The sequence below is a fragment of the Delphinapterus leucas genome, chromosome 7 (assembly GCF_059928025.1).
Source record: "Delphinapterus leucas isolate spDelLeu-1000000601 "Yukka" chromosome 7, BTC_Dleu_Yukka2, whole genome shotgun sequence".
Lineage (NCBI taxonomy): Eukaryota > Metazoa > Chordata > Mammalia > Artiodactyla > Monodontidae > Delphinapterus > Delphinapterus leucas.
This window is the reverse complement of record NC_143135.1, coordinates 87659897-87674611: the sequence shown is the minus strand read 5'-3', so window position 1 is coordinate 87674611 and position 14715 is coordinate 87659897. Positions and strand designations below refer to the sequence as shown.

Sequence of the window (14715 nt, the reverse complement as noted above, 5' to 3'; positions counted from 1 at the left end):
TTTTTGCGTGTCATTCATTCATTGAGTCAACAAATATTTATTGTGCCAGACACTGGTCTAGGCACTTGGGATGAACAACAATAAGGAGTCTTGCTCTCTGGAAGACAAAGATAATAAACCTTAAACATAATAAGTAAATTACATGAAATATTCTTTAAAAATTATTGAAATTAAAAAATGAAGCAGAGCAAGAGAACTGAAATCATCCATTCATGATAGGAATCACAATAGCATGATTTCAACAAGGAATGAAAAGAGCTGCAAAGCCCTCTGCAGTGTAAAATTCATGAAAAACTCTAGGGTGAGTGCAAAGTCCTGTCTCTGGACATGGATCTAAGCACAGAGAGTCAACCTGAAAACGTGTGTGTGTGTATATATGATTTATAAAATTATATATATATATATGTGCATGCATGATTTACAAAGCCTGTGTAAGCCTACTTTAAACAATGTGATATGGACGAGGCTTAAATTGGGCTGGAATATTTTCTCCCCACTACTTCCACAATAAACAATTCCGGGGTTTGGTGGTGGTGGTAGTGTGTGGGTGTGTTTTGGACAGCAACTTCTGCTTGGAACAGAGCTGGCCAGAACCCTATTCTTCTACAACCTGACCTGATAACAGCCCAACCCAGCAGGGGCCTCAATCTGTTATTTCTTACAGAAAAACAAACAAACCTCTTCCACAAGCTAGTATCATAGAGCGGTGTCCTTCATCACTAATCCGCCCTATGGAGTCCCGACTCCAAGGGAAGAATGCCACCTACCGAATCATCCGCCCCAGTCAGCCAGTCCTGCAAAGTGAGGCAACACTCAACTCAGCCCAGGTCGGCTCCAAATCCTCTCCCTCTGATTATTCTTTAGCCTTTAAAAAATTTGCCACTATTTGGGCTGACAGGAAGTTATGCTCTCAGCGCAGATATCTGATAAACACTTCCACATATTGTAGCCTTCTCAATAGCTAAGCCAAATTTCAGAGTCCTCTCTGCCGCATTTTCCTTAATTGCGCTTGCACGTCTGGAATGCCCGGGTCTCTGCAGCTCGCAGAGAAACCGCCGGTGCAAATTGCGCAGGGGTTGCTGCCGGGCGGCTGCAGAGCCACCGCGGGCAGGCTAACGTGCGGAACCGCACGACAGGTCAGGCGGCGCCGCGGGCTTCCCATGTGCGCGGCCGCGGCCCTATGCAACGTGCGACTCCGTCCCCGGCCTCCCGGGCGGGGAAGGGGCGGGGGCGGGGGACCCCTCGGCGGTCGGCCGAGGGCTAGGCAGGAATCGCTGCCACTCCTCTGTTCAGGCTGAGGTCGCCACAGCTGCGCCGCTCCACGCGCTAACGGGGCGCCTTCCCCACGGGCGCGGCGCGGGAAGGGATGGGGTCGGGTGCGAGTGGGCTGGGCAGCTGGAGAGGTGCGCATCCACGCTAGAGGCCTGCGTTCGTGACACCGGCCGGTGAGCTCCTTCGGGCTGGCCCCACTCGGAGGCGCAGACTGAGAAGGTCGGTCGGGCGCCCGTGCCCTAATATATATCTAGAAGGGCGCGCCTCAGGCCGGACCGGCGCGGGGAGGGCCGCGGCCTGAGGAGGGCGGCCTGGGGAGGGCCCAGCGCGCGGCGCCTGGCGCCGAGGGGCGGGCCCGAGGCGGGGCGGCCGCGGCGCTGACGGGCGGTCGCCGCCGCAATCGCCTGCAGCTGCGGTGCCGAGCGCGGGCGGCTGTACATGGCCCCGACGGGAGGCGCGCGGCTCGCACTCGGAGCCCGGCTCGCCGCTTGAGCTCGGCGCCCGCCTCGGCCTCGCGCGTCCTCGCCCGTCCGGCCAACGTCCCACGGACATGCCCGCGTAGCCTCCTCCTGGGCTGGGATTTGCTTGAAAGTCCTCTTCATGGAAGCGATGTCCCCCCAGCAGGAGACTCTAGGGGGGCAGCCGGCGCGCTCCTCTTCCCTGACAGGAGTGTCTCGGATCGCGGGCGCCCCCGGAACCAAGAAGGTGAGGACGCCGAGCGGGGCCCGGCGCCCGCCGCCGCCGCGCGGGCCGGACGCCGCAGGGATTTAACGCTCGAGGCCCGCGTCATTCGTGTGAGGCCATTCTCGCCTTCCCGTTTCCCAAGTGACCCCGTCACCCCCGGGTTTTTCGCGTCTGGAGTCTCAGTCGCTCTCGGAGCGGACCCGGCAGCCTTCCTCCCCGTCTCCATCCGCCGCGGGACCCGCCCCCCCTCCCTCAGGCGGGGCGCGCGGCCCGGGTTTGGGGCATCGCCCTTCCCGGCCCCTCTTGTTGCCCAGCCCCGGGGTTCCCTGAGGTCCCCCGGGAGCTCACCGTCCCTTGACGGGGTCAGCTCTGAGGTCGTCAGGGCAGCGGCGTCCGCCCGTGTGCGGCTACCGCGCTGAGGAAGGTAGGCGGCCGGGCTGCGGCGCCTGCGGGGCTCAGCCCCTCACCTGGACGCGGCCTCTCCGCGATATTTTGCTGGGGGTGGCCGGGAAGAGGTGCCTGCGCCCCACAGAACGACTCCCGGTCGACGCCCGGGGACGCGGAGGGCCGGTTCGGCTTGGAATTGGGCTGGGTGGGGCGGGTGGGCTGCGGCGGAGGGGCCTTCACCCTACGCTTGTCCCCTGGCCCTCGGGGCTTGGCGGGGCTGGAGAGGGCTTGGGTGTCGGTGTGGGCGTGCGGGCAGCGCGCGTGGCCCCTGACAAAGCTGGGAGGAGGGATGCGGGCAACAACTTGTAGCGTTCCTTTCGGATAAACACGGCCGCCGAGCGGCGTGCCGATTCCGATGGGGTCAGGTTTCTTTGGAACGGTTCCCTCAGCAAGTGCACGTGGCCGCGAGCTGCCGGCCTCTGCTGCTCGGCTCTCAGAGGAATTGATTCGGGTGTTTTTAGCCGTGTCTGCCCTCGCTCCTCCCCTCCCCCAAAACCTGATATTTGGCTTTTTTTCTCTGTGTCCTGGTGGTTCCCTTCCAGCTTCTGTGGAGAAAAATGGGGATTAGAGGGATAACCTAACTCATCCTTAAGAAATGTCTTGAGGCATTGCATTTGCATCATTGGAACCTTAAGGGGCTACGCAGGCTCCCCTGATTGTCCGGATCTTGCTGCCTTTCATGACTCTTCCCAACAGGATCCTGGGTTGGCTAGAGGTCAGTGGAAGAGTGGTGAGATCGGTGCAGAGTAAAAGTGTGTGTGAGCTCCCAAGGACCTTGACCGTGTCGCGGAGCCATCTAGGAGTGTCAGTGAACTTGATGTTGTATCGGCTGTAGTGCTGGTTCAAGCCTTTGATGTATGGAGGCTGCGGTTTGTCCTTGTCGCTTTTCCCCTTCAGAGATGCAGGGAGGGAGGGAGAGAATTTACTAGGTTAGTGCTATATGCATTTTCAGTAATTAACATAGGTTTTAAAGCAGTTTTTATTCCTGTAAACTTAAGGAATTGGGGGAAATAAAGTATTTGTATTCCAGAACAGATCTCATCCTTTTTTACTAACGGTAATTAAGCGAGAAAGCATGAGAGTAGCTTGATCTATCAAGAAGTACTTGTCTTGGGCTTTCCTGGTGGCGCAGTGGTTGAGAGTCCGTCTGCCGATGCGGGGGACACGGGTTCGTGCCCCGGTCCGGGAAGATCCCACGTGCCGTGGAGCGGCTGGGCCCGTGAGCCATGGCCGCTGAGCCTGCGCGTCTGGAGCCTGTGCTCTGCAACGGGAGAGGCCACAACAGTGAGAGGCCCGAGTACCGCAAAGTACTTGTCCAATAAATGAAGGGTTGCTGGGCATCTTAAGCCATTGTCCTTAAGATGCTGTCCTTCATTATAAAACGTAATGATTTGTCACATTACCAATCTAGTCTTTTCCTTTTAAAATTTTGCCAGTCTGGTCTTTCTACAGCTTTTTACTCCCTTTAGGGTGAGAGTGAGGTTGAAGAACTGTTTTATTTTGCTTTTAATATTTTTTTTCCAGAAAAGTGCATCTCTGCCTGTTTTAAATGTTAGTAGGCATATCTGTTTGATTTCAGACCTCCATAGCAATAGAAAATAATAATAATAAAAGAATATTTCCAAATTGTAGCTCACAGAATCATTGCCATTACACTCTCATGGACCACAATCTTTTTGTATCCCCAATACTCAACAGATTGATCTTTTATGTTTCATCTTGCCTTTTTAGTGTTTGGTAGTCCTAGTGAGTCATGAGACTTATTTCTTAAAAAGTCTACTATATGGTTGTACTGTTAATTACTAAGACTTGGATCAGTGTTGTTTAAACTGCCAGTTACAATCAACATTTAAAAAAATGAAATAGAACAGAAAATATTGGCACAGTGGTAAGGGTAAAGATTGCTTTGTGTAACTTTTTTCTCTGTTTCATTTATATATATGTGCATTTTGGGCAGCGATGTAAAATGTGTTTCTTACTGAACAGTCAGAATTTTTTTTTAACATCTTTATTGGAGCATAATTGCTTTACAATGGTGTGTTAGTTTCTGCTTTATAACAAAGTGAATCAGCTATACATATACATATATCTCCATATCTCCTCCCTCTTGTGTCTCCCTCCCACCCTCCCTATCCCACCCCAGAATTTTTACAGTTTCCTATTTGTGAAATGAAAAATAACAATAGTACCTAAGTCCTCAAGATAGTTAGGAAAATTAAATGTGAAATTGAGTGAATATTAATATATAATAGCACTCAATAAGTGATGGCTCTTATTTGTACTTCCCCACCATGTCTGTAATTCACACTACTATGTCCCAATTGTTCAAGCTAAAAATCTAGAATTTGTTTTCAACTACTGGCATTTATTTCCTCAGTCTACAACAACCATCAGAAAGGCCAGTCGAATATCACTTCAAAACATATCTTGAATTTCTCCACTTTCATCTCTACTGCTGCCATTGTAGTCGAAGCCAAACCACCACCATCTCTCACTTGAACATTTGCAGAAATTCCCTAACTTGTCTAACACCTTTTTTGCTTTTCCCTGACCTAGTCTCCATTTAGAAGCACCAGAATGATCTTTAAAAATTTAAATTGATCACGTTCCTCACTGCTTAAAATCTTGTGGTGGCTTTCCATCATATTTAGAATAAAATTCAGACTCCTGTACTTAGCCCTCCCTACTTCATTCCCCTCATCTGCCTTTTCTGCTTTGCTTGTGTATTCTCCAGCCACATGGGCCTTCCTTTTCACACATTGAGTCATCACATTCATTCTGTTCTGAGGCTTTGGTGTTGCTATTCCCTTTTTGTCTTTTTTTTTTTGCCACACATCTTTGCAGTGTTGATTCTTTCTAATTGTTCTGATCTTAGGTTATCCCAGAGGCCTGTCCTGACTACCTAAGTGGAAGTTGCCTCTCAGTCATGTTCTGTACCTTCTGTTTTATTCTCATTTTAACATTCAGCCTTGCCTTACATATTATTATTTACTTCCTTGTTGTGTTACCTGAACTTCTCACCAGATTGTGAAAACCATGAGAATAGGGACATTATCTGTATTGTTCAAAGCAGCTGCCTCAGTGTCAAGGACAGTGCTACATATTAGATACTCATTAAATATAAGCTGGGTTACATACGGCAGTGAACAGGGACAGATATGCCCCTGTGTTCAGAGTTTATGATTTAGAGCAAGATCAGCAAACCTTTTCTTAGAGAGCCAGCTAGTGAATAATTTAGGTTTGTAGACCATAAGGTGTCTGTTGCAGCTACCCACTATGCAATTGTAGTACTAAAGCAGCCATAGACAATATGTAAATGAATGGGCACAGCTATGTTCCAATAAAACTTTATTTAGAAAAACAGGAGGTGAATCCCTGGTGTTTGCTGACCTCTAGAGCATGACTGTTGACTAGAACTTTCTGCAGTGAGAGAACTGCTCTTTTTTTTTGCTTGTTTTTTTGTGTCTTTTTGCAGTACGCGGGCCTCTCACTGTTGTGGCCTCTCCCGCTGCGGAGCACAGGCTCCGGCTCAGTGGCCATGGCTCACAGGCCCAGCGGCTCCGCGGCATGTGGGATCTTCCTGGACCGGGGCACGAAATCGTGTCCCCTGCATCGGCAAGCGGACTCTCAACCACTGTGCCACCAGGGAAGCCCGAGAACTGCTCTTTATTTACAGTGTACAATTTGTTGCTTTGGATAATGCATTATGGATAGAATTCTGGATAATTCTTCTGGATAACATATCCTTGAGCATATCCACTTTTGGGCAGAACAGTTTTTGTGAAATGAAATGGCAGCACATATTAGAATAATTTCAGTTAGGGATGATTTGTGTCATTTTCAAGCCCCCGACCCTTTGGTTTCACATACTAATTGAAAAGTCTTTAAATAAGGTAGGTTGTGGGGAGGGAAGAGAGACTTACAGGAACAGAAAATCAGTCAAAGCAAAAGGATTTTAAAATAGCTCCAACATTTAAAAATGTAACAGCTACTATTATACACTTCATTCTGGCTTTTCTTTCTACATTCTCTGGGTCCAAATCTGTTTATAGCAGTTTATGGTACAACACCCCTGAGAGCCAACTTTAAGCCATGTGTGTGTCTTGCAGTTGGGGTTTGAATGAAGCATCTTTGTGTGTAAGACTTGGTTTTATTCTTTAATAGTGAGAAAAATATTATGCTCATGGTTAAGCCAGTATCCTACTGAATACTTTTCTGATGTTATTCACAAAATGAGTGGCATAAAATCAGGTACATGAGATTGTTTTGGCTGAGAGCAGTCTGGAATTATCAAAAACTGAATTAGATCAGAAAGAGCCTGTTATCACCGGTGTGACCTCTGAACTTCTGGCTGTACTTCGTTTCTTTGTTTGTAAAATAGGGGTAATAATCCATATCCTGTATATCTCACAAAGTTGTTTTTTATGGGTCAAAAGAAGAAAGAATATAAAAACACTTTCGAAAAAAGTGCAGAGGCCATTAGTAATTTTTACCAGGTGATATCTGTAAAGCAATAAAAAAAGTTTTATTTCATTGGATTTAATACAAGAACATTTACATGCAAATGAGTGAATGCTATTTGTCTTATTCAGCTCGGGTTGCTGTAACAAAATACCATAACCTGGTGGCTTAAACAAAGGACATTTATTTCCTGCAGTTGTAGAGGCTATGAATTCCCATGATCCGGGTGCCAGCCAATTCAGTTCCTGCTGAGAGCCCTCTTCTTGGCTTCCAGTTCTTTCTGTGTCCTCGCATGGGAGACAGAGTGAGAAGAAAGAGTGAGGAAGGTGAAGGGGAAGAAGGGGAGGGAGAGGTAGTGAGAGAGATGGAGGTGGAGTTAGATATCTTTGGTTTCTTCTCATAAAGGCACTAACCTTGTCATAGGGGCCCCATTCTCATGACCTCATCTAAGCCTAATCACCTCCCATAGACCCCACCTCTTAATACCATTACATTGGAGGTTAGGGCTTCAACATATGAATTTGGGGGCGGGGAGAACAAGTATTTGGCCCATAACACTAACCATCAAAGCAGTCACCCTTGAATGTCATAAATATCAAATATTGTAAGGTAGAAACTTGAGGAAAAAGATAAGAGTTTACTGTTTATAATATACGGAAAAGTAAAGGAAATTTTTCAAAAAACTTCTTTAACTAAATGCCTAACTATACATAATACACATTGATTATAATATATGGAGTAGGCATTATTAATGTACTCTTAGAGAGGAAGGAACTGAGCCCTGCCAAGGCTGCATGTAGTAAGCAGCAGAGCTGGAATTTGAACCCAGATCTTCTAACTCTATTTCTCTTTCCAACTAGATTATAGATGCATTTTTTATTGTTTATAACATAAGATGTAGGAGAGAGTAGATGTGAATTTTATATAAGCAGTTGAACAAGCCATATTTGAGAAGTTTTTCTCCTGAGAGATAATTTTGTTCTTCAGGGAGCAGAGTCTCTACATTCTCCGTGTACCACAGAATATTATGTTCACTGCTGCCATTAGGTAAATGTTAGGTAAATGTATTAGTCGGGGTTCTCCAGAAAAACAGACCAGTAGGAGTCCCATGATTGCCATCTGCAGAAAAGTCGGTGGTGTAATTCACCACCATCTTTTCCTGAGGACAGGAAGAAATGAAATGTTCCAGCTGGACAGTGAGGGAGGAAAAAGGGGCAAATTCCTCCTTCCTCCACTTTTTGTTCTGTAAAAGTCCTCAAGGGATTGAATGATGCCCACCCGCATTGGGGAAGACAACCTACTTTACTGAGTCCACCAATTCAAGTGCTGATTTCATCTGGAAATGCCTTCACAGACACACCCAGAAATAATGTATAATCTGAGCATGCCATGGACAGTCAAGTTGACACATAAAATTAACCATCATAGTAAATATTGACTAATAGTGACGATCAGTGACACAATCATTGCTATAATTTCTTTGGAAATTTGTGATCTTTATCCCTTGGTATCTGTCATCTGTCATTTTCAGATGTTTTATATAAGACACTCATATTTCAGGAGCTCTTTAGCCAGGCCTGCTTTCCACATTGATGCTGTTGGAAAACTTGGCATATTCTCCAAACTCATAGAAATATATTTTAAAGTTATGTGTGGCTGCACAGAATCCTATGCCTCAGTTGTTTCCACCGTGGAAAATTGTGTGTGGGAAACCCAGCTGAAACTCTCAATTCAGTAAACATTTTGATATAATGAATCTTGAGTGTAGGAAAAAACTTGCTTCCATAGTCATCTTCACTTAAAATGTGAACACAGCAGTGCATTTTAACATAGCAAAAGAAAATTAATTTTTGTGACTCTGACATTCATATATTAGAACAGAATATGTTGTTTTTTATTAAATGAAAGTTAAATACTTTATTTTTACACATTCTTTACACATTTGTGTAAAAAGTAATTATTAATTTTGAATATTGAGTCCTCAGAGTTAAATAGAGAGTTGTAACTTATAGACTGAAAATTCACAAGTCACAGATATCTAAATGGTGCAGTTGCTTTTTGGTTCTGAAATGAAGTTTGTTGTGAAGCAATTTATAACTCTTTCCCTTCACCATTCTTCTGATTTAGGGTTTGGTGAAAGGTCTGCGGGATAAGAGGTGGAACATATTCAGTAGACTGGGAGAAGTGAGACAGCTGATAGCATCTTCAGAAAGTGAAAACTTGAACTTCAATAATTTGGGTGTCTGAATTTTTTCACTGTTCTTATCCTGCCATCCAGGACTTGGTGGTTCTTCTTTTCAAAGTAAAGATGTCTTGTGCCTTATAGGACCACATACAACTTAACAAACATCTGTGATTATAAAACTTGCCTTCTTAGAAGGTATCAGTAGCTGAAAATACACTGGACTTCAATTTAAATTGCTGCTAAAACATGTTATAAACTATACAGTGTCACAAAAATAAATAGGTATATAATATCAAGGTTAGATATGTGTGTGTTTACAAACTTATATGTACATACACTCATATAAACAGTGCTTTGAGGACATATATGTACATTTTATTATTGTGATTTGATGGAGTTTCATGACTCATACCCCTCAGTCTCCAGAGTATTTGGCAAAAACCTCTGTTACAGGCTGAACGTTTGTGTCCTCCCGAAACTCAGATTTTGAGGCTGTAACCCCCATTATGATAATACAATTGACCCTTGAACAATGTGGGGGTTAGGGGTGCTGACCCTCCATGCAGTCAAAAATCCACTTAGAACTTTACAGTGGGCACTCTTTATCCATGGCTCTGCATCCACATGTTCAACCAACCTCATATAGTTTAGTACTATAGTATGTATTTATTGAAAAAAATTTCATATGTAAGTGGACCTGCACAGTTCAGATCTGTGTCCTTCAAGGGTCAACTGTATTTGGAGATAGGGGAAATAATTAGCTTAGAAGAGGTCATGAAGGCAGAATCCCCATGATGGGATTACTGCCCTTATAAGAGACCAGAAAGCTTGCTCTCTGTGTACCCCATGTGAGGGTACAACAAAAAGGCAGCTGTCTGCAAAGCAGGAAGAGGGCCGTCACCAAGAACTAAATCTGCTGACACCTTGACCTTGGACTTCCTAGCCTCCAGAACCATGAGAAATAAGTTTGTGTCATTTAAATCATCCAGTCTGTGTTATTTTGGTATAGTAAGTAGCCTGAGCTTGCTGACTACCTTTATTATTATTTTTTAAGATTTATTATTTATTTATTTATTTATTTTACTTTTTGCTGCGTCGGGTCTTAGTTGCGGCACACAGGATCTTCGTTGAGACATGCAGGATCTTTTGTTGCAGCGTGCGGTCTTCTCTCTAGTTGTGACATGCGGACTCCAGAGCACATGGGCTCTGTAGTTTACAGCATGCTGGCTCTAGTTGAGGCATATGTGCTTGGTTGCCCCGTGGCATGTAGGATCTTTGTTCCCTGACCAGGGATGGAACCCGTGGCCCCTGCACTGTAAGGTGGATTCTTTACCACTGGCCACCAGGGAAGTCCCCAGACTACCTTTAAAATAAACTTTCATTGAGGTGAAAGTTTGCTTTCCTGTTCTGTTGGTATAGCAAGTGTTCTAGATCACAGGGACTCTAAGGTTCTAATGTGTGCAGAAAGCCTTCAAGGTGAATGCTCAATTCGTTAGTAGCCACAGCAGCAGTTTTTTGAAGCAGCCTAGGATGGGGTGATGTTTAGCTTTTGTTTGCTTATGGAAGACTTAGCCACAATGTGGGAGGCTGGAAAGGGATCAGAGGAAACTGCCTTTTGTCAGCCACCAGTAATGGGGCTTGTAGGCAACATAGCCAGTTTATTTTATAATTTTGTTTCAGTCTGATTTTCTTTATCCAGGACAAGTTTAGATTAGAAACATCCAACTGACAGCAGAAATAGCTCTATCAGTATGTCACTGCTGTGCTGAGCAGCCTTGACCTAATTTTGACAGACAGCTGTCACATGACACAACTGAAAGGTAAGGCCTGTTTCTGGATGTCTGGTCACTTGTGTGTGGACTCTGAAAATGGAATGTATGTGTGCCCACATCAGCTCATATTTCAAAGATCTGGAAAACCCAACTGCTCTGTGGCCTTTTGCTTTCCCTGTTTACCTTCATCCTAATTTATACCTAGGAGAGTGTCTGTATTTCCTCTTCTACCCCTACATTCACCATCTGGAACCTCAGCTTCCACAGTAGGCATTATGAGGTTACAGTATATCTGAATCTGATCGGATCTTGGCCTGTTTTTTGTTTGTTTGTTTGTTTTGTTTTTTGCGGTACACGGGCCTCTCACTGTTGTGGCCTCTCCCTTTGTGCAGCACAGGCTCCAGATGCCCAGGCTCAGCGGTCATGGCTCACAGGCCCAGCCACTCCACGGCACATGGGATCTTCCCGGACCGGGGCACGAACCCATGTCCCCTGCATCGGCAGGCGGACTCTCAACCACTGCGCCACCAGGGAAGCCCTTGGCCTGTTTTTTATTCTTATTTGATACACTCTGGTTTTTACCATTATGGTTTTTGGATTTGATCACTGTACTCTTCCCCTCTGCAGGAGGAAGTGAGAGGTTGCCGAGTTTTCCAACAATGTCTGATACATTCAAGCCTCTTAGCCTTCATGCAGGTGGATGGGCACTGGGGAACCAGAGAACCCCTTTGTCACAGTGTGCCATGGATGTAGAAATAATAGCACTTCGTATGGACTGTGATGTGAAAAATTTAGTGAAGCCCTGCCCTGTAAGGGAATATTAGGGATAGACCATTGGTGATCAACCTTGCCTACTCCAGGGTGCTACTAAAGGGAATCATGACAGGAGGTTGAAACTGGTAGCTTTGCCAAAGAAGAAAGTCTAGCCAACTTGAAGGCACATAGTGGTGCTCCAGAAGTCTGCATGGGTAGGGTAGAGACAGAGGAACAAATAATAATGTAGAAGGGGAGTTCTACTAATCCTCATATTTATTACATACAGTATTTATGCACTCCAAAGCATTACTCTGTATGTTATACTATCATGGTGCTTTCCCTGTCAAAGGACTTTCACATATATAATCTTTTTTGACTCTTTGTGGTAGGTCAAACAGTCATGTCATTTTACAGAGAAGACTCTGAGAAGTGATAGAACCAGGATCCAGAATTTAGGTCCATTGTCTTCTAGCCCAGTGCCGATTCTTCTACATTACATAGATTCTCAGGTTTGTTATTTTATTTCAAAGTTCTTGTCTCACAGAAAGAGGAAAGATAGCCAAAAGTAGAAACATTTCTTTCTTAATTTCAGAAAGAAATTATATCCCTTTATAATAGTCTGGGCTGTGATGACATTTGTTTTAATTAAATGCTCAAACTGATTTTGGCTGGGATGATTATGAGTAAATAGAAGATCATACTCATCACAGACAAAAGTGACAATAGTGGGAAGCTTCAGCTCATCCAGTGGTCAAAACCTTGTGGTAATAATAGGACATAGAAGCAAGGGGCAGGGGTAAAAATAATTTCCTTGTTCCCTTGCAGGGCCGATGTCTTTGAGATATGTCTCTGCAAATAAGTGCTGCAGACATGTATGGAAGACAAGAAAGAAATAGTTCATTGCTCACTAAAGTGTACAGATTAGCCACAAAGGATTAAGAGTCAAATTTGAGTAAGGTAATTTGTAAATTTGATTAAACATTTTTTTTCTATCTTTGAAAGTTTAGAGTTCTTAAAAGCTTTCCTCAAAGTCCTTATTTTAACGTTATGCTAATTTTAAATGTTTGAAAGTGACTTTAGTACATTTGACTTAAATTCAACTGAAATGCTTGAATTTTTTTCTTCATAAAGTGACTGGAACAAAGCAAAGTATGAAAAATTGTAGTCCATCTGACTTAACTCTTTCATCCTGGTCCTTTCTTTTGATAGGCTTTTTTTCCTTTAAATCTCTATGAGAACTGAGAATGACCAGATTCAGAGTGATTTAGAGGTTCCAAAAATAGCTCTGTATCTTCTGGTTGACATGAAGTTAAAATTCCAGTGAGAGACTACATATAGGTTTCTTTTTAAAAAAAAATTTTTAATTAATTAGTTTATTTTTTGCTGTGTTGGGTCTTCGTTGCTGCACGCGGGCTTTCTCTAGTTGTGGCAAGCGGGGGCTACTCTTTGTTGTGGTGTGAGGGCTTCTCACTGTGGTGGCTTCTCTTGTTGCAGAGCACGGGCTCTAGGCGCACGGGCTTCAGTAGTTGTGGCACGCGGGCTCTAGAGCACAGGCTCAGTAGTTGTGGCGCACAGGCTTAGTTGCTCCGCAGCATGTGGGATCTTCCCAGACCAGGGCTGGAACCCATGTCCCCTGCATTGGCAGGCGGATTCTTAACCACTGCACCACCAGAGAAGTCCTACATATAGGTTTTTAATATAAACAGTGTTTTATGCGTTGTTGAAAATAAAAGAACAAAACTTTTTTCTTCGATAACCTGCTTACAATCTTAGTTTCCTACGTAGGCACACTTGCATTACCACCTTAAACTCTCAGGTATTGGTAGCGTTAATTCATTGATTTAACACACAGCTATTGAGAATTTACTATGTGGAAATACTGAGTAGGGCACTGGAGGAATAGGGAAGGAATAGTGGCAAACCACAATAAGCAGGTGGGCATATTCCTCAGATCTCTGAGGAATTCAAATGGAGAGCCACTCAGATATTTTGTACAAAAACATGTTGGACAAAAACCAAATAAGTAATTTCCATTTTAATGTAAATATACTTCAGATGATTATTATATGAGTAAGGAAAATTATAGCTTCTGGCTATGAACCAGTTTGCTGGGCTGGAGCCCAGTAGTTTAGTAGTTTGGTAGTTAATTTTTGTTGCTGTTGTTTTTGTTTTTTTCATTTTAACAGCCTTGTTGAGATATAATTTATATACCATTTATCCACTTAAAAGTGGATTCAATGGTTTTTAGTATATTCCTAGAATTGTGCATTCATTTCCACAATTTTAGAACATTTTCATTACCACAAAAAGAAACACTGCACCTGTTAGCCATTACATCCCAATTCCCTCATCCCCCAAACCCCAGGCAAGCACTAATCTAAGTTCCTATAGATTTGTTTATTCTGGATATTTCATTTAAGTGGAGTCATATAGTATGTGGTCCTTTGTGACTGACTTCTTTTAATTAGCATGATGTTTTCAAGATTCATCCATGTTGTTGCACATTTCATGGCTTCTTTTCTTTTATTGGCAAGTAATATTCTATTTTATGGATGTACCACATTTTGTTTATGCATTCATCAGTTGATGGACATTGGGGTTGTTTCCACTTTTTGACTATTGTGAACAATGTTGCTGTGAACATTCATGTACATGTTTTTGTGTGGACATATATTTTCCTTTCTCTTGGTTATATACCCAAGAGGAATTTCAGGATCATATGGTAACTCTATGTTTAGCCATTTGCAGAACTTACAAACTGTTTTGCAAAGTGACAGCGCCATTTTACATTCCCACTAGCAGTGAATAACAGTTCAATTTATCCACATCCTCACACTTGTTATTTATTTGTCTTTTTTATTGTACCCATCCTGATGAGTATAAAGTGGTATTTCAGAGTTTTGATTTGCATTTCCCTGATGGCTAATGATGTTGAGCACCTTTTCATGTGCTTATTGGCCATTTATATATCTCCTTAGGAGAACTGTCTATTCAGATCCTTTGCCCATTTTTAAACTAGCTTACTTGTCTTTATTGAATTGTAACAGTTCCTTAAATTTAAATATTCTGGATACAAATCCCTTATCAGATACATGATTTGCAAAAATGTTCTCCCATTCTGTAGGTTTTCTTTTCACT

The 14715-nt window shown here is 43.7% G+C and overlaps 1 protein-coding gene and 1 pseudogene across 1 annotated transcript in view; one reads left to right on the top strand and one right to left on the bottom strand.

Moving 5' to 3' along the window:
* The first annotated feature begins 1534 nt into the window (after positions 1-1534).
* Positions 1535-14715, top strand: part of ARHGAP20 (Rho GTPase activating protein 20) — a 161420-nt gene continuing 148239 nt past the window's right edge. Inside the window, exon 1 of the mRNA XM_022561561.2 lies at positions 1535-1977. Coding sequence (XP_022417269.2) covers positions 1873-1977 — 105 coding nt within the window. The 5' untranslated portion in view covers positions 1535-1872. The remainder of the gene's footprint in view (positions 1978-14715) is intronic.
* Positions 2335-3079, bottom strand: LOC149748809 (uncharacterized; annotated as a pseudogene).